This window comes from Myodes glareolus, chromosome 12 (genome assembly GCF_982192425.1).
Source record: "Myodes glareolus chromosome 12, mMyoGla1.1, whole genome shotgun sequence".
In the NCBI taxonomy this organism is placed as follows: domain Eukaryota; kingdom Metazoa; phylum Chordata; class Mammalia; order Rodentia; family Cricetidae; genus Myodes; species Myodes glareolus.
The window spans coordinates 5,957,928-5,976,281 of record NC_142037.1 but is presented as its reverse complement, the minus strand read 5'-3'; the positions used below and the strand labels follow the sequence as shown (position 1 = coordinate 5,976,281).

The window sequence follows — 18,354 nt, the reverse complement described above, 5'->3', positions numbered from 1 at the left end:
TAGTGTTGTTTTCCTTAGAAGCAACAATGTTGGCTAAGTGAATTCCACAGCCTTGGAACCAGGCTGCAATCCACTTCTCCAGTTGGGACCTTCTTAGTCAACACAATGATGAATTTCATCCTGTAGTATTATTTAACTCCTCCCCCCACCCCTGTTCTAGAAAATTAGGCAAAAACATGTTTTTATTTTAGTCAGTGATTTCTCAAGCCTCAGCCCTACTGGATTCTGACGACACTGTTCCATACTGGAGTTTGGAAGACACAATAGTGCCCCCCAGGTTTCACAACTTCTGCTTTTTAAGGGACAGTTATGGTCTCTGGTAATAGCTAAAACCTTCTAAAATGAGAGTTACTTCTACCAATGGTAACCCACACCTAGCTGCTTTGCCCACTGATAACTTGTGGTTTCTGCTCCTTCTAATGTATAGGTGCCAAGACTGTCCTTTATCACATAGACCCTCTTATGTAAATATACTATTAATTTCCATTCCTTTATGGATTGAATAAAATCTTTAGTATTTTTTTAATATCCATATCCTGAGGATTAATTTCATTGGCTATTCTTCAGAAATAAAAGTCTGACCTAAAGTTGTTATTAAAATAGTATGTCCATCATTCAGAGAGTTATTCATATAAATGTATTTTATTTGTTTTAAACAGAACAAAAGAAAAGGCAGAAAATATTTGTATATAATAAATCCTAGCTTATAAATGTAGTTTCTTTTGTTTTAGTGGTAGCATCTCTAACTCGTTCACGGACTGTTTCCTTTTGCCTCCTTGTACTGTAAGCATTGACGCTCACGGAAAGCACACCTGGCAGACGTGTGTCTCCAGAACTGGAAGAACTTGGAGAGCAAAAATGATTCTTAGTTCCTCTAAGTAATCTTTAAAACAAAAGGTGATCTTTGGCATAGAGTCATACTTTAAAGGCATTGATATGCATTTATATCAGGTAAGCAACTCTACAAGTATATTGAGAGCTTTGACAATAATCAGCTGAAAGGAAATAGAGGAAGCCTGAGTGTACAGGGTCAACTTAAGGTTTACACATTCAGTGTTGGGATTGAACGCAGTAGGTAAGGGAAGAACATCCAGGAAAGGGTCTCACTCCATTCATCTGATTATTGACTTCTGAAAGTAATATTTATGTCCTTGGAAATGCTTGTGGATAAATACTGGGAAAGTCACTTTCTCACTTACTTTGCCAGATAGGAAACATATCTTTCTGATATTAGATATCATACTCATTACTCTTGAATATGTGGGAGAGGATGAAAGACTTGGCTGTAGTTGGTTAAAAGCAACTGGAATTATAGTAATTTCTATGATTTATCCTAGCAGCACCAGCATCGTAATCTGCAAGTGCTATCTCCTTTACACAAGAAGTATCTTTCAGACAGAACTGCCTTTCCATTCAATGTTCTTAAAGAGCAAGCCGTAATTTTTAGGGCTTAATTTTGAATGGACCTTCCAAACTTTAAAGGAGCCAAGTGTGGTTGGTAGGTGCTAATACTTTTTGCAGGCAGGTTGCTTGAACCCTGAAGTTCAAAGGCTAGCCTGACAGCATAAAAAGATCCAGTCTCAAAATTAAAAAAAAAAAAAAAAAGTGGGGGCTAGGGAGGATTACAGACAAACACATACCTATGTATCTTTAAAGTCTTGTTTAAGAAGCATATAGAAGACTGCCAAAGCCCGGGGTGATTTGGTTAAAAATAAATGCAGCATTTCAGCTCAGAAATTTAAAAAAAAAAAAAAAAGAAAGAAAGAAAAAGTTATGAATGAATGCTAAGGCGTCAGCACAGACCTCTACTGGCAGTGACAAAGCATAGAGAACCTGGGAGTGGCCCCATTGGGGGGATGGGCAGGATCACACCCCAGCTACTCTGCCCCTCTAGAGGCAGAGAGCACCAGTGTGTTTGCTGGATGGTTACCTTGGCAACCAAGCAAGGCAGGATGTGAAGCAGGAAGTTTCCCCGAGCACAGATATTACTCAGGGGCATGGTAAAGACAGAATAGTGATTTCCTCCCAGTTTTACATCGTGGGAAACTAGGATTACATGGGGTAAAGCAGGAAATGAATGCAGACCCTCCCTTATAAGAGACCACCTTATCCTGCAGTGATGATGCATGGCCCAGGGAAGGCAGGCAGGTCAACAGCAACATGGAAAACCCAAAATAACTTTTGGAAGCACAGTTAATTAACTGACTTGCCTCAGCTCTAGTCTAGGGGGCCTAAATGAGGAAAGGGAGTTGGTAAACTGTAAACAGAGGGTTATGTTCCCTGGAGCAGAGCAGGGCTTCCAGATAGTGTTCACTCTTACTCGGAGCTTATGTAATCCATGGGCTAGAGACCCAGTCTACTTACTGGGTTACTGTGCACAGGAGTGCTGTGAGAGTACAGGGTCCATACAGAGACACATCGCAAAGTGTCCATAACAAGAGTGTAAATGTTTTCTATGTGAGAAGCCCCCATTCATTTCTGGTGTGTGAGACCAGGAATTGATTTCTACTCCCAGTGACTCTGAACTCCTCATTCTCTTCTCCCTAGCAGATGCTTATATATACCAGCCAGGATTGGCTAGGCGCCTACTGGTACCAGGGAGTCTTTCTGACCCAGCGCAAAGTAAATCCAGCATCTGTTCGAATTTTGATTGAAGCGGCTTCTGCTTCTCGCACAGTCTCCTTCACAGACTGCATGAGGTTCTGGGCATTATGAACCAGCATCTCTGTGGCCTGTAATAAAAGAGGCCCGTTACTATAGTCCCTAATGCCATGCTGCCTTCAAGAAACCATGAAGCCAGGCGTCAACTGCATGTAGTTAACCCCACCTACACTGGCATCCCATGCTCACATCAGTGGTGGTTTAATTATATAAACAGGACACTCCACCAACTGGGCATTGTGTCCTTGTATGGATGACATCATGTACTCAATCTTGGTTTTCAAAGGTGGTGATCTTTCCTGCTATTTCCTCTCCCTCCAGTGTCCTTCAGAGCTTTGCTACAAGCCACATTCTTCAAGTTATTACTTTTCTTCCTAAGATCCATTGTCACTAATTGGTATGCTATATATTCTACCTACATTGTTTTGGGGATGGGTTGTCTGGCAATTGTTTTTGTTTGTTTGGGGGTATCTACTAAATTTTAAGTTCCATAGGTCAGATATTCGTTACTTTTGTTCACTGCTCTCCACTGTTTGGACAGGAGGCATTAAATAAACAATGAACAAACACAATCAAACCAAGCAACCAACTACATTATAAATGTATGTACATTAATTTTCCAAACACACAAGCTTAGAGGTAGGGATCTAGCTAGAAGTCTGCTCACATTCAGACAACTCAATGATTCTCTAGGGCAGTAATTATATCTTTAAGTTATAGATCTTTTGAGGACTTAATGAAGGCTATAGGGTTTCTCAGAAAAATGTGTCACATGAGTTGAAACGTGTGCATAAATTTCAGAGGGCTTTGGGGAAAGAACCTACCATCTGAATTCCTAACATTGCTTGTTATTAGGAAGGCTCTTGGGCCCAGAAAAGCTGGGAGCCGTGCCAGCCAAACACACAAAGTCAGGGTCCCACTCAAGACTTCTCTCCTGTGTCCTGTTTGTCCCATTGTACCACACTGTATCTACTCTTTACACTTAATGAAACACACATAGTCTCAGCATGCAGTTTGTTGATTCATTTCCTGTGCATTAATTAGCATGAACTGCATTGTATCTTTCCTCTCCCAGCTTCTCCTATCTTTAGGCAGAAGACATCCCACTAAAATAACCCAGTACCAAACTTCACTTGCAATATCTGGAAGTTAGGGATATCGGGAAGGCGAGAGTTAAAATCACAGTAGTGTATAGGAGAGTGTCCTCCTTATTCCTCGGGGTGCCCCTGGCCTCTGTAGAGGTCGGAAGCAGTTGGTCTCCCAAATTATCTGTGAGTTCCCTAATGGGAAGAGATTGTCTCCCTCATTTTAACTTTTAGAATAATGATGGGTCTGCCAACCAAGATGTGCTCTCTAGGGAAACGGGGAGTGTGACTCAGAGTAGGGTCCACCAGAGGGAAGATAAGAAAAGAGTGGGTTGCTGCATTTTTAATTCGAGGTACGTTTGTCTTAAAGCTAAGATTAAACAGCAAAGAAGCTCGAGGCAGGGAACCCAGAGCAGCAGCTCATACCTGCTCGGATTCCTCGTCGCTGATGTTGGTCCGGCCCAGCATGGTAGCCTTCACTGTGGACAAGATTTTGAGCTGGGTGCTTATAGTTGGGATTCTCTCACACACCTAAAGAGAAAGTTTCATTTGGTTTTTGTTAGTTGTCTTGCCCACAAGTTCCTTGAAGGCAGATATACCCAACTCCATTCCCAGTCATTGGCATGCAGGACTACTCAATAAAGGACCAGCCCTGACCGAACTGGTTCATAGATGGAGGCATTCAAATTCCACTGGGTTAGGAAATAAACTTTCAGTCTGGTTTTTTGTTTTTTTGTTTTGTTTTGTTTTTTTAATGCACACATGGCCCTTGCTGCTGTTGCTTTCTCCTTATTCGCCCAATTTCCTCTCGCCTTTTCCCTCGCATTCACGCTTCCCACTCAGATGCACTCTTCTCTTCTTTCTCCCTCCCTCCTTCCTTTCCTCCCTCCCTCCCTCCCTTCCTCCTCTCCTGTCTGGACACACACATACACACACACACACAACTTATTTCCCCAAATACCTGTAAGAGATTGGTTCTAATCCGCTTATCTGTACACTGCTTGGCAACCTCCTTGGCCAGCCGAGTCACCTCATCAGAGGCTTTAGCGATGTCCTTGGCACACTGAATAAGTGCCCGCTTGGTACCACTACCCCCTCTTACCAGCCGAGACATCTCTGCCATCAGCAGAGCCATGCGCTTGGCTGCTGCAATGATGTCATTGCCCTAGAGAGAAGCAGAGATACAGCATGAGCTCTGACCACATGCTAGTCAAGTTAAGGAAAGTAGAAAAAAAACAGGAGGCAATCTGCTGCTCTTGCAGCCTCTGGAAGGCTAAGGAGATGGGGAAAGCACTGGAGGGAGGACAGCAGAGAGAATGGGCACTTGCCCCAGCACTCAGGGAGAGAGGATATCCTGAATGAAAAGACCTAGAGATTAGTCTGAAAAGACAACGTGGGTGCCCCAGGCACAGCACTGAACAGGCAGTTGAGCATCTCCAGGTTAATTGTGTCAATAACATAGGGCCAGAGCCAAGAAGTCGGTCACACAGGCATATTCATCTCTATCATAGGGGAGAAAGCAGCGAGCTGGCCAAGCACAGAAGAGGCTTTCTAGGTGCTAAGAGCATCCTCTCCATATCTGCTCTTATGAACGGCAGCCACGCACTTACACTGCTTCACTAGAACTTAGAACCCAGGTGATGATTCTCAGCCTGTGAGGAAAACTAGAGAAATGGACATTTTCTCATCTAGACTACTTTGGCCTCCCTCTACCTCTTGACCTGTCAGCTTGAAAGAGCAGGCTATTTTAATCATTCCACATTAAAAGAAAATTGATCCCACAAATCAATTTGCTGGTCTCATCAGCTAAGTGAAGCCTCCGATTAAGGAATGTTCACTTAGGAAGATACTGAGGGAGGAATCAAATAAATAAATAAACCTGAGCCAGGCTCTAAAAGATTGACCCTCTCATTAATGGCAATTTGTCTGAGATTTGGCATTTGGCTTACTTAAAACCCTCATGGGTCATAAGGAAATATTTAAGCAATTTATTTTATGTCCTTACCAACCTAAAAGTACAGCAACTACAGTGTTTAACTGAATGGCCAAGCTCCACTCATTTGTCCCCCTCATGCTTTTCAGTTTCTCCACAGTGCGGTAAGGCACACACAAACCATGCTACTCTGGTGCTCTGCAAGGACTCCACAGGCACCATGAAGTGGCTCATCACTGATGTGGGAAAGTACACGTCACAGGAAATAAACTGAGGCTAGAGAGGACACAGATTTTAGAGGAGGTCATGAGGAAAGGCACGTGTTAGCCGAAGCCCTCCCCTCTGGGAGAACTTCAGTGCAGACCTGAGGTAATTTAGGATTACATGACTTTGGTTAGAAGACAGCACAGTGCCAGGGTTAGTTATTACCCACCATCCTCAGACACTTGCAACATGCCATTCTTAAATGGGAAAAACAAAACCCAAAAAAGTGATCACTTCTACACCTCTAACTCTCCAAACAAATGTTAGTTCAGATCCAAGGCTCTGTCACCTAAGTGATAGCCTTGAGCTTCCCCTGTGGCCACTTTCCAACCCCTCTGAGGTACCTGGAAAAGCAATCAGTGAAGCCCCTGCCACGTGGGCTCCCACAAAGGCCAGCATCTGTCGCACAGCCAGGTGCAAGGCAGCAAGCAGTCCTCCCCAGAGACTCTGCCAGATAAAACTGCTTTTGCGCTGATCAACTCTGCCTGAGTCATCAGGGTGAGAGGTCAGTGGGAGCCAAGCAAAGCTCAGTGGTCAAGCTAGGGGAACTTTCAGTGGTCCCCAAAGGCTCCTGACCTAGAAGTCACTGAGAGATGCATTTATGGCTTCCTGGAGCATTTACAGATCCAATAATGGCCACAAAAATGGGAAGAAAATGAATCCTTTGAAAAGTGACCCCATTTCTCTTTATTCCCTAAACATAAATGCGGTTCATTTGGACATTTGCAAACCTATCAAACTTGTGAAGCCAGCCCTAACAACAAGGTGCAGACAGACAGTTGCCCGCCCGGCTCAGACTCGCAGGACCCACACAGATAATGAGTGATGCAAGGTGTCAAGGCTGCACATGGCCGGATGCATTTGGAGCAGCCCCCAACTGGGGGTACCATCAGTACCTTACTAGACCACTTGGTAGCTTCCCGATGCAAGGACTGAGCCGCGGCCAGAATGGGCTGGTTGACCGGCTGATTAGATGGCATTAACAGCAGCTCAGGTTCGTAATCGTCTTCCATGTCAGAGGGGAAAGGGAACCCAACAGCATCAGCCGCATCTGCCTCAGCTACAACTCCTATACCCACCTGAGCAGCTGGGATACCCGGCTTTGTCGATGGTAGGGAGGGTGAAAAATAGGGATAGTGTTAGTAAGAACAAAAGGACTTTGGAAATGGAGCTTCAGCTGGTTTAGTAACCAAAGCTTGCCTGGGATGGGAAAGAAAATGGCATGCTCTCCAGGAGCCAGGTGAGCCAAGGTTCAAAGACAGGAACTCCAGCCTAAGTCACCTTGAAATAAGTGAATACATTTGCTCTAGCAGAAGATTTCCAGAGAAGGAAATATATGCTTGTTGCTGAAGTTAAACATGACCAGAATCACATGTTTGGGGAGCCAAACAACCTTGAAAAGAAGTCCAGAGGAGAAAAGTAGACACAGCCATATAAGCTGTTTGAAAAGGAAAGCTGAGACTCCTCCTAAATCAGATACTCACTATCCCATCATCCTGGAACATGCAGCTCCGCAGCTACCAGGCATTTACTAGTTCCTTTAGGGATTACAGGTCCCAGATTAGGAATGGCATGTCAAAAGCAACAGCAAACCAAGAAATAGACGAAAAAAGTCAACCTAATGGTTCATGAAGAAGATTTACAAAATACACTACAACTGCTTAGATAGCTATAAGGAGCCTAAAGAAGGTACCTCATCTAGTTCCTATAGCAATGGAAAAACCTACATTTTAGCCTGTCTTTCTCCTTTAAAAAGGATCTTCAAAGACAAAGCTTCCACAATATCTTACTGTTGCAACTGAAAGCACCGCCTTCTGGATACAGCCTAAACCTCTCTTTTGTTGAAATCAGCTTCTTGCTCACCCCAAACTCACCTTACTAGTTCACAGATCAGGTGACACATGGACTTGGCAACTAAATGAGGCTAAGCTCAAAGGAGCCCTCATATGAACCCAAAATGGTTGCTTACGAGAGAACAGGGACCAAGAAGGGAAGGACATGAATTTTATACAAAAGGTAGGAATTGTAAGGGGCTGGGAAGACAGATGCTTAAAAACAGATGGAATGGAAAGAAAAGGAATTTAATGAAGCCAAGCCATTTATAAAAAAAGGCTGGTAAACAAAGGCTATCTACCCAAGAACCTGTGATCAGGAGGAAATATATGTTCATATGGAACTTTATTTAAGGTTCCTAAAAAGTCTTATCCTACCAGTACATTTCTAGAGTCCCAGGACTCCAAACGCCAAGGCAAGAAGTCCACATTGGAGACCATTGAGTCCTAAGCCATAAGAAAACTTTGAAATATTAAAAATAGAAATAGTTAAGAACATTGACTACTTTCAATTCCCAGCACCACCATGATGATTCACAACCATCTGTATCTACAGTTCCAGGGGACCTAACACCTTCTAGCTTTCATGGGTACTGCACACATGTGGTATACAGACATATATGCAGGCAAAACACCCATAGGCATAAAATGAAAATAATTCTCAAAAAACAAGAACAAAAATAAAAATTCTTATCCTAAATACAAAGCCCATCTCTAAAAAGTGGCAATGAAATTGGAAGACACAAGGTCAGTAAGGGGTTTAGATATCACCAGTCCTTTCTCACTGTCTCAACCAAGACTCATTCCCATTCCTTCGAAGAAAAGAGCAGCTTACTGTTGCTAAGGTTCAGAGTGACAAGCTGCACAAAGACAAATGGACAGATACAAATACATATTCCTTCCTTCCCCCACCCATACATGGCTCAAAAGCCAGTGAACGCATTAGTTCAGCCCTTCTGGGCAGGACTTCTGAACACACTGAGCAGAGTAGGGCAAATGCTGCCTGACCCTCTGAAGTGTCACCTTTACAGTCCACAGATATTTTTGTATTCTTCCAAATATGTGCAGGTTTATCATAATTAATTTCTGTTTCATCTGAGGAAAACTGACCCTGTTCCACTCTCGCCCACTCTCCATGCACAGTAGGGTTTATGCTGCATGATCCGGGGTGCTGGAGAAATACCATTATAAATAATTGCACAGGTCAGGTCCTGGGCTCCCAGCTAACAGTTCAGACACTAGTTTAAAAGCGAAGGTCAAGGGGGCTGGAGAAATCTCAGAGGTTAAGAGCACTGATTGATCTTCCAGAGATACTGAGTTCAGTTCCCAGCAACCATATGGTGGCTCACACCCATTTGTGATGAGATCTGGTGCCCTCTTCTGGCATGCATGCAGGCAGACCACTAAATACATAATAAATAAATTAATTAATTAATTAAAAATAAATAAATAAATGGATAAATGAATGAATCTTTTTTAAAAAGAAACAAACAAACAAACAAACCAAGGTCAATTTCTAAGGTGGGGTAGGCCGACCAGTTCCCCCAGGAAGTATATTCAATTGTGGATGTAAAAATAAAGGAATACAGTGGGAATGAAGGTCTAGTATTCAGGGTGCATTAGAAACAGTTTAGAACTAAGAACCACATCTCATTGCTAAATGAGCAACAGGATTCCACTCTAAGCAAGAAAAGCTGCCACTCACTTCCAGCACTCAGGGAGACAGACAGAACGTGGAGGCAGAACTGCTGTCACATCCAAATTCCCCCCTCATTAATATTTGGACTGTTAAATTAGCTGAGTTGAAGATAACCTGGAGATGTCTTGAGTATAGAGGCGGGGACAGGATGATTCTGAGAAAGGACAAAAATATACTCCTTCTGGAACACCAATCTACCTTCTTGTTCTTCTTTTTTTTCCTCGAGACAGGGTTTTTCTGTAGCTATGGAGCCTGTCCTGGAACTAGCTCTTATAGACGAGACTGGCCTCAAACCCACAGAGATCCACCTGCCTCTGCATTCCAAGTGCTGAGATTAAAGGCATGTGTCACCACTGCCCAGTTCTATCTGCTTCTTAATGCAAGAATTGAAGAAAATGTACAGAATTCATCTAGCAAAGCCCACAAGAGATACTTTCACAACTGAAGTTTTGCCAGTTAGTAATGGAGATTGGAAAACATTCAATAATCCAAGAAAGATAAAGCTTCTAAAAAAAGACCCAAAATGTCAGGAGTCAGAGCTGATACTAATGAACAAAGAGGAAAAAACTCTTCTTTAGCCACAGACATCTCAGCTTTTACTTTTGCCCAAGCAGAGGTAAGCAATCAAACACTCAGACTTCTCACTAAGTCACTGGAAAAAAGAACAACATATTGCCTGAAACACACGCAGTAAGCAAGAAGGAAGGTGACTCCAATTAGACTTCTTCCTGGGTTGGGGATATGGTTCTCCATCCTTCCTGGGAAGACTCCCATTCTTGACAAGGAAATTCTCAGAGCTTACCTTGCTAGACCATTTCCGAGCTTCATCATGGAGCTGCCTGGCAGCCATCATCATGGGCTGATTAATCACCTCCCCAGCTTTCTGCTCGGGGAACTCTTCATCCTTCTCCTCTGGAGGAGGGGGCCTGGGTGGAGGAACTTCGCCCTCAGGAAGAGGTGGCTTAGGAGGAGCAAGCTCATCAGTTAGCTACAAATGTGAAAAAACAGATTGTCAGTGTAAGCCCTAGCAACTACTACCAAAAACCAATCTTGAAAATCTGCCCACACTGATTCCATGTAAGATCACCCACACCTAGCTATGAGGCCTATCTATGTAATCACAATAAAAGAACATTTTCTTCTCTACAAGAAGACAGCTATATGTTGGTCATCTCCCATGGGAGGCATACACAGCATTAACAGATCAGTCATTCCATAGCCAATCCCATAGAAGAGATAAAGCCTAGTTCTGGTTCTGGTTGCCAAAAGGCAAATGAAAGACAATAACTTCTCATTAGAGCTTCAAGTTCTGCATCTGCCACGTGATCTCTACAACCCTAATTCTAAGTGGTGGGACTCAAAGGAGCCACTTACCAGGAATCTCACCCTCCTATGGCTCTTACCATCAAGAGCCTCAAGGGAAAGTGTACAGAAATACTGAAACTTGGAAACCACCAACCTTACCTATGTGTAGCAATCCAGTTTTATCCTTAGCCAACCTGACATCTTCTTTTTCTTTTTTCTTTTTTTCCTTTTTTTGGTTTTCTGAGACAGTGGTGTGTGTGTGTGTGTGTGTGTGTGTGTGTGTGTGTGTGTGTGTGTGTGTGTGTTTAACAGCCTGGTTGTCCTGGAACTCACTCAATAGACCAGGCTCACCTTGTACTCACAGAGATCTGCCTCCTGTGAAAATCTGGCTATATTTTCTTTCTTAATACCAGTAAAAGATATCAGGTTGGAGCCAGGCAATGGTAGCGCATGTCTTTAATCCCAGCACTCAGGAGGCAGAGACAGACGGATCTCTGTGAGTTTGAGGCCACCCTGGTCTACAGAGCGAGTTTCAGGATAGCCAGGGCTACACAGAGAAACCCTGTTTTAAAAAGTCAAAAAGAAAAGAAAAAACCCAGGCAATGGTGGAGCATGCCTTTAATCCCAGCACTCGGGAGGTAGAGGCAGGCAGATCTCTGTGAGTTCAATGCTAGCCTGGTCTACAAGAGCTAGTTCCAGGATAGACAGGGTTACACAGAGAAACCCTGTCTCAAAAACAAACAAAACCACTCAAAAAAAAAAAAAAACCAACAAAGAAAAGAAAACATACCAAAGAAATATAACTATTGCCTTGTTATGCTATTCTCCAACATATTTCTAAACTGTTAGCTGGAATAAGATCTGAGTAAGATCATTACTATTTCTGTTTCTATGGTTTGTAACTGCAAGAAATTACCCAACTAGCTTATTCTTAAACCATGGAAAAATATATCCATGATACTTAATGAGAAAGAATTACAAAAAGAAAGATTCAAGGGCCTGGAGAGATGACTCAGCAGTTAAGAACACTTGTTCCTTCAGAAAATATAGGTTAAACTTCCCAGCACCCACGGAGCAGCTCACAACCATCTACAACTTTGGATCCAAGGGATCTAATGCCTCTTCTGAGGGTACTAGGCATGCAAGCAGTACAAAGAACCTATATATATAAAATTTAAACTTTTCTTGGTCTGGGGAGATAACTGAGCACTTGCCATGTAAGCATGAAGACCCTCGTTTGATCCCTAGCACCCAAGTGAAAAACTCAGCATACCCCAGCACTCTGGAACAGATCTCTGAGAGATCACAAGGCCAGTCAGGTCTACATAGTAAGTTCCAGGACAACTAACGCTGTGTAGAGAAAGCCCAAAACCAAAGCTCCAAACAACAACAACTCGGCATGGTGGTATGTGCTGGTAACCCCAGCCCTGGGGAGAGGGAGACAAGCAAATCCCAAGGACTCACTGGCCAGCCAGCAAGCCATACATCCCACTGAGAGGTTCTGGTTCCAAACTAAGGTGGGACAACACTTGAAGTTGACCTCTATCCTCCACAAGCACATGCATGAACTGCATGTGGTCCTGCATGTATGTATGCATGTATGCATACACACACACACACTTTTTTAAATTTTTTAAAAACGAGTATCAATTTTGTTACTAGAGAGAGAGAGAGAGAGAGAGAGAGAGAGAGAGAGAGAGAGAGAAAGGCAAGAATCTAACAAGATTCTAATGCTGTGATTCCCCCACTTAGCAAGCCTCACCACAAATGTACTTTAAACTGGTACCACATCACTCCATCACAACTGCACTTACCTCTGCTCCCTTCTCACCCTGTCACGTGGGCTAATATCATGTAAGCACATATACAAGTGATGGGTTATGATGCCATACAATTCAGGAATTAAAATCAAGATCTGTCTCTAACTAATCACATAAAGGTTACCTACACAAGCCACCTGGACCTGCAGACTATAAAAGCAGATCTGCCTCACACACGGGCTCAACCCCTGGCTGCTCAGTTCCTCCCATCTCTGAGCGTACTTACTCGGAGCTGTTCAAGGTCTGGTGGAGGAGGTGGGAAGTCAGGCTCCTGAGGTTGGAAGGCTTCTCTGACCTTGGCCACGGCTCCCAGGATCCGATATCCTGAGTCCAGGAAGCTCTTTTGCAGGCCTAAACACAAGACACTCTCAGTTTCAGCTGGGCAGGTCAGCACCCACAGCACTGCCTGTCCAGCAGAAGAACTGGTTCCTATTAATGAGGCTGGATGTGAAGCTGCCAGTAGGAATCATGGCAGTGACAAGGCAAAGGGAAGTAGGGCAAGCTAGAGGCCCTGAGGAAGTGTCACCAGGCAGCTGTTCCTACAGTGGTGAGGATGCCTCTGACAGCACAACTCAGGTGCTTGGGAGAATCCTGGGTAAGCTAGGCTCAGGTGGTACCCATCACTTCTCTTATGATGAAGCATGGTCATGGCCAGGTCTGCTGAGTGCAGAGCACAGGAGATGTCGGCTCCAGATTGAGTCGGTAGCTCCCTAGAGTACATCTCACCTTTCTAGGTCTGTGCTCTAGTTGGCATTCAAGGTGCTAACCCTTATCTTGAACTGCTAAAATATTTAGAAACTCCAATGAAAAGATCAAATGCATCCACAGTGATGGTAGACCATGAATTTGAAGAAGATTCTGCCTGGGCCACTAGTGAGTCAGGCAACCTAGATTTTCACCGATGAGATGGGAAATGTCAGTTTCCAAAGAAGGATACATGGTTACAAACAAATGAGTAAATGCAATTATCTCCCTTAGTGATACTGAAACTATGATCAAAATGTAGCTGAAGAAAACTCAAATTCTTCCAAATAGAGCCTAAGAAACCAGAGTTAGTTTAAGTACTCTAGATCTAACAAAAACAAGATTCTCTAGAAAGAGAGGTCACTGTAAGTGAGACAAGCAGAAAAAAAGCCATATCAACTTCACGAACTAAACGGCTGGCAGATGGGTAGCTGATGTTTTGTTTTGTTTGGCTTTAAGTTTCCAAAGTATTGATTATGAATTACGATAGGAAGCCAGACAACACCAAGAAAGTGCAGAGGTACTGATCCAGAGATTGACAAGCATGGCAGTACACAAAACTGAACAGAAGGAAAGATTAATGCAACATTCTCAAACTAAATGTCTACAGTTTTTTCTTTTGATTTTTTGAGACAAGGTCTCATTTTATAGCTCTGCCTGTCCTCAAACTGGCTAAATAGCTGAGACTGGCCCCAAAATTAAAGTTATCCTCCTGCCTCAGCCCCCTGGTTGTTGAGATTACATGAGAAAGCACATCCTCCCAGATTCTGGATGTGGTGGTTGTGGATAGCTACTCTTTTCCCATCTTTACCGAGTTCACCTTGCAGTTAGGATGAAAGACACCATGCACTATTGCTTACCAGGGTCAGAGATGTTTCCAGCCACAGCCTTGGCATCCATCACCATTGGGGAGATTGTTTTGCTCAATTCATCAGAGGCAGCTTTCACAGCCTCGCGGAACTTCGGGTCCTCAGAGTTCTCTACCTCCCTCTTAGCAACCAGCAGGATCCGGTTGGCTCGACGAGCAATGCTGGTTGCTCCAGCGACCAGCATCTGAGGTTGAATATTGGCCATGGCTACCTTACACTTGTCCAGGTCTTTCTTAATTGCTTCTTCAGAAGCATCCAACAGAGATTTGGTATCAATAGCCTCGTCTACCAGCCCTGTCAAGAAAACAAAAATGGAACTGAGTTTGTTTTTAGAAGAACAAAGACTCTAAAACACTGTTGTCTGTCTGCTTCTCATGAGAAAGTACAACACTCAGAATTCTCTTCTCAGTTCAAAGCTCTTCCTACAAAATTGAAAGCTTCCACGTGAACAAATTGCAAGTATAGTCCAGGTGATTTGGACTCAAGATTTATACAGACCGTGGTCACTGGCCCTCTCATATCCACCACAGACAACCAGAGACACAAAGACATCAGGAGGAAGCAAGGGATTGTGTCTGAAACCTTCACCGCATCACCACCACAGTATCTGCTATTTTCTCCCTTCCCATCTTACTCTCCGGCCATCTGTTGATTGCTGGCAGCTTGAAGTGTCTAAGATGAGCCACGCGGAGAACTCCAGTAACCCTAACAGCCTGCTTCTTATTTCTTTTACCTCTCTTTGGGCACTTCAGGAGCTCTGCTTTCATCTCTGGCTGCTACAGACCCCTGACAGCAGATTCTACAGGGACAGCAAAGAGCCCACACTCCTCCTTTCTGTCCTCTGTCCTCTCCCTCCATAGAGACGAGGGAAGATTCGGGGGTTCTTCTTCAGTCACACAGACACAGGTGTCTCCTTTTTTTTTTTTTTTTTTTGAACTATGTAGTTGATAAGTTGGAGGAAACTCTGAGACAAGCTGGGTTAAATGGTAGCTACTGTGGTTCCTTGAAATCTGAAACCTCTGAAAGTGACAGAGCCACTTACTGTATCCACAAGCACCGCCTCCCAGCCTCTGAAACCAAACTCTAGCTGGGACTGGGCAAAGACACTATTCAAAGAGAAGATAGGAGCTTTAACAATGAACATCACACCAGAGGGCAGTGTTAAAATAAAGAGACTCAAACAGTCCCTCTTCCAACACAGCAGCAATGCCTGAATGAGAGAGAAGCCGCCACCACTCAGCAGCCTGACTGGGGCCAAGCACACTGCTGAGCCCCTCATTGTCACTTTATCCAACTACAGTTAATATAACCGGTCCTGTTTGAGGTCCTCAGAACTCACACATCAAAAGATCAAAAGAATTTCGCAAAATTCTACCTGTCATCTTTTCAACATTATCAATCCACTGGTTCTTCATGGTCTCAAAATGTTCATAAGCAGCTTGATTACCAGGGTTCCTCAGTAAGATTCGCGCAGCAGAGATGACCTGTTGATGACAAAGCAGTCTTCACATGCCAGGGCACCAGCACAGCACACTCCAAAAACAAACCCACAGAGAACACTTTTCTACATTTCTCCTATAGGTGGCACCAGAAAACCAAAATTGGTAAGCCTCTTAAGGCTGAACACAGTAAGTTTGGTGCCATAAACAGACCTCAGAGGAGGCCCTTCACACAAAGGCTTTAGAGTCACAGCCAGGTTTGAAGAAAAAAATTAGGTGACAAAGTAAATAAACATTCATTTAATATTTCAGAAGAACACAAGAAAATTGACAAAAATTTAAGAGTTGATGTATGTCTTCATATGAACTCTTTCATCTTAAAAAGAAGCAAAGAGAAACTAAAAGTTAAGTTAGGCAATGTAGTTCAATCCTGTAATCCCAGCATCTGGGGGCCTGAGGAAGGAGGTTTTGGTTTGGTTTGGTTTTTGGAGACAGAGTTTTTCTGTGTAGCCCTGGCTGCAGGCAGAAAGATTTCAAACTTAATGCTAGCCTGAACTATCTTTATAGGAAGACCCATATCTCAAAAATAAGAGAAAAGGTTGGCATAGCAAGCATCCCTTTGATCCTGCCACTGTGGAGACAGACAGAGAGATCTCTGTAAATCCAAGACCAAGTTGGTGAACTCCAGGCCAGCAAGGCTTCACAGTAAAACCCTGTCTATAAAATATAGTATTAGCATGATATAAAACATTATTCAGATTTGATTTATGAATAACACTGATTAAAACACTTGTTCACAAGTAACCAAACAATTACTCAAATTTTACTTAGAATAATATTAACTAAGATACTGTTCAGTTAACAAACTGCTTTCACATTCATTACACAAGTGAAAATTAACATGGACTCTATGAGAGGTGGAGTAGGTAACACCTCACTTCCGAGACGCAAACATCAAGAGGTCTTGTTAGTGAGTGTTTGGGAAAGAAGCACTGCGTAGCTGGTAATTCTGTCTACACACGTGGTTTTAGTCCTCAAAACAGTGCATTATGAAGGCTAACTTCATGGAGTTGAGAGAGCTGGAATGCATTTGAGTCCAGATCTGTCCCTAAAGTCTTCATTCCTTCTGAGAATGGAGTGTGAAGTCTAGTTTTCTGGATTGTTTCTTGGTTTTAGAAGCACAAGAACTTCTGTTATTAGTATTAGAGTTTAAAAATATTAATAGTATTAGAGTTTAAAAAAAAAAGAAAAAACACAGGATGGGAAGCTGTAAAATCAGCAGCTACCTGAAGAAGATGATAGCAGGAGAAAAGAAAAAAGCCATTTAAGCTGGCATGGAGGTCAGACACAGGGCAGACAAGTGGCCACGTGGCAAGGAGAGACACTTTAAGAGGAAAAGTAAGAAGCCTGAAATATTGGCGGGAAAGCCCAAAGTGTTCAGGAAAACATGTTAGAACAGAGGTGGAAAGAAATAAAGAAGAGTTAGCTTTTCTGAACACTTCAGAAAAATAGGAGACGCACTGCCCCCCATATGGATTACGGCCCTAAACTTCTGTTCTTCTGGGGCTTGTTTTGTTTTTTTTTTTTTAAATCTCAGTCTTGTGCTGAAATTCTGTTTTGTTTGGTGTTTTACGGAAGGATCTTGTTTTTTCTTTCAATTAAGAATGCTCATATTTTATGGAAATTTCTAGAAAGGCTGGATGAAGCTAGGCATAGGAGTGCCTGTCATCCCACATTCAAGGCACCAATGTGAGTTCAAGGCCAGTCTGGCTTCATAAACAAGATGTTGTTTTGTTTTGTTTTGTTTTGTTTTTAAGTTAAATGAATGTGACCTTTTCAAATGGGCTGGGGCATGTGGCCCAGTGGTGGTATGAGGTCTGTGCTTCACATGTAAACAGTCCTACATTCCATACCCAAAGGGGGGAAGAGAATGGGGAGGGAGACAGGCAACATAAACACACATGGACCATTTCCCTCCCCTCCCCAGAAAAGTTCCCACGAAAGCTAGAATCACAGATTTATAAAGGCCAGCAGAACCCCCAATATATCACAGGCACTTAATAAATGTAATGGATTTTACTGTGTTAGTAAGAGAAAGGGGGAACCAACACCAAATGATGCTGAGCAGCTGATCTTCTAAAGAAAGCTGGCTGGGTATGGTACCGCACACCTGGAGTTCCAGAATTAGACAGTGTTAGTACAGCCTTGGCTACAAATCAAAAGCCTGCCTCAGAAAAAGGGGAGTGGGGAGGGGAGGGAAGACAGACTGACTTATCAGAACCTTAATTCTTTCCAATTTGTTTTCTCTCATTTCCAATCTTCTTTTGTTCTTAGACTTCCCAGCTATCCTTTTAATTAATTATACACTTTAGTTATGCGATTGGGTACAAAAGGAAAGCTAGCAATGAAAGCAACTATTCTTCTCAATCCCCTCAAAGAGATGCTTAAATACATATATGTGATGGTGGGAGGGCTGCTTTACTGCCCGCTTTTGCTGTCAAAATACTGACCATTATCTAAAAATGCAAACAGTTCAAAAATATATAAAGGTCAAAGTCCTCCATAATCCTAGAGGTCACCAAGTTTGACCCAATGAATATGTAAATATGGATATGGGGTATATGTGTATGATGTATGTATATATGATGTGCATGCAAGCACTTGTGAATCTGTACACGTGTGCCACAAATGGTGCGGAAGTCA

The 18,354-nt window shown here is 43.0% G+C and overlaps 1 protein-coding gene across 2 annotated transcripts in view; it reads right to left on the bottom strand.

Moving 5' to 3' along the window:
- Positions 1-623: 623 nt before the first annotated feature.
- Vcl (vinculin) overlaps positions 624-18,354 on the bottom strand; it is a 93,543-nt gene continuing 75,812 nt past the window's right edge. Inside the window, exons 15-22 of one of the 2 annotated variants that reach the window (XM_048426422.3) lie at positions 15,588-15,696; positions 14,204-14,506; positions 12,826-12,950; positions 10,277-10,462; positions 6,840-7,043; positions 4,708-4,911; positions 4,173-4,277; positions 624-2,732 (exon numbers count right to left, since the gene is read on the bottom strand). In XM_048426422.3, the coding sequence (XP_048282379.1) occupies positions 2,586-2,732; positions 4,173-4,277; positions 4,708-4,911; positions 6,840-7,043; positions 10,277-10,462; positions 12,826-12,950; positions 14,204-14,506; positions 15,588-15,696 (1,383 nt within the window). In that variant the 3' untranslated portion in view covers positions 624-2,585. The remainder of the gene's footprint in view (positions 2,733-4,172; positions 4,278-4,707; positions 4,912-6,839; positions 7,044-10,276; positions 10,463-12,825; positions 12,951-14,203; positions 14,507-15,587; positions 15,697-18,354) is intronic. The other variant, XM_048426421.3, reaches the window with a different exon arrangement.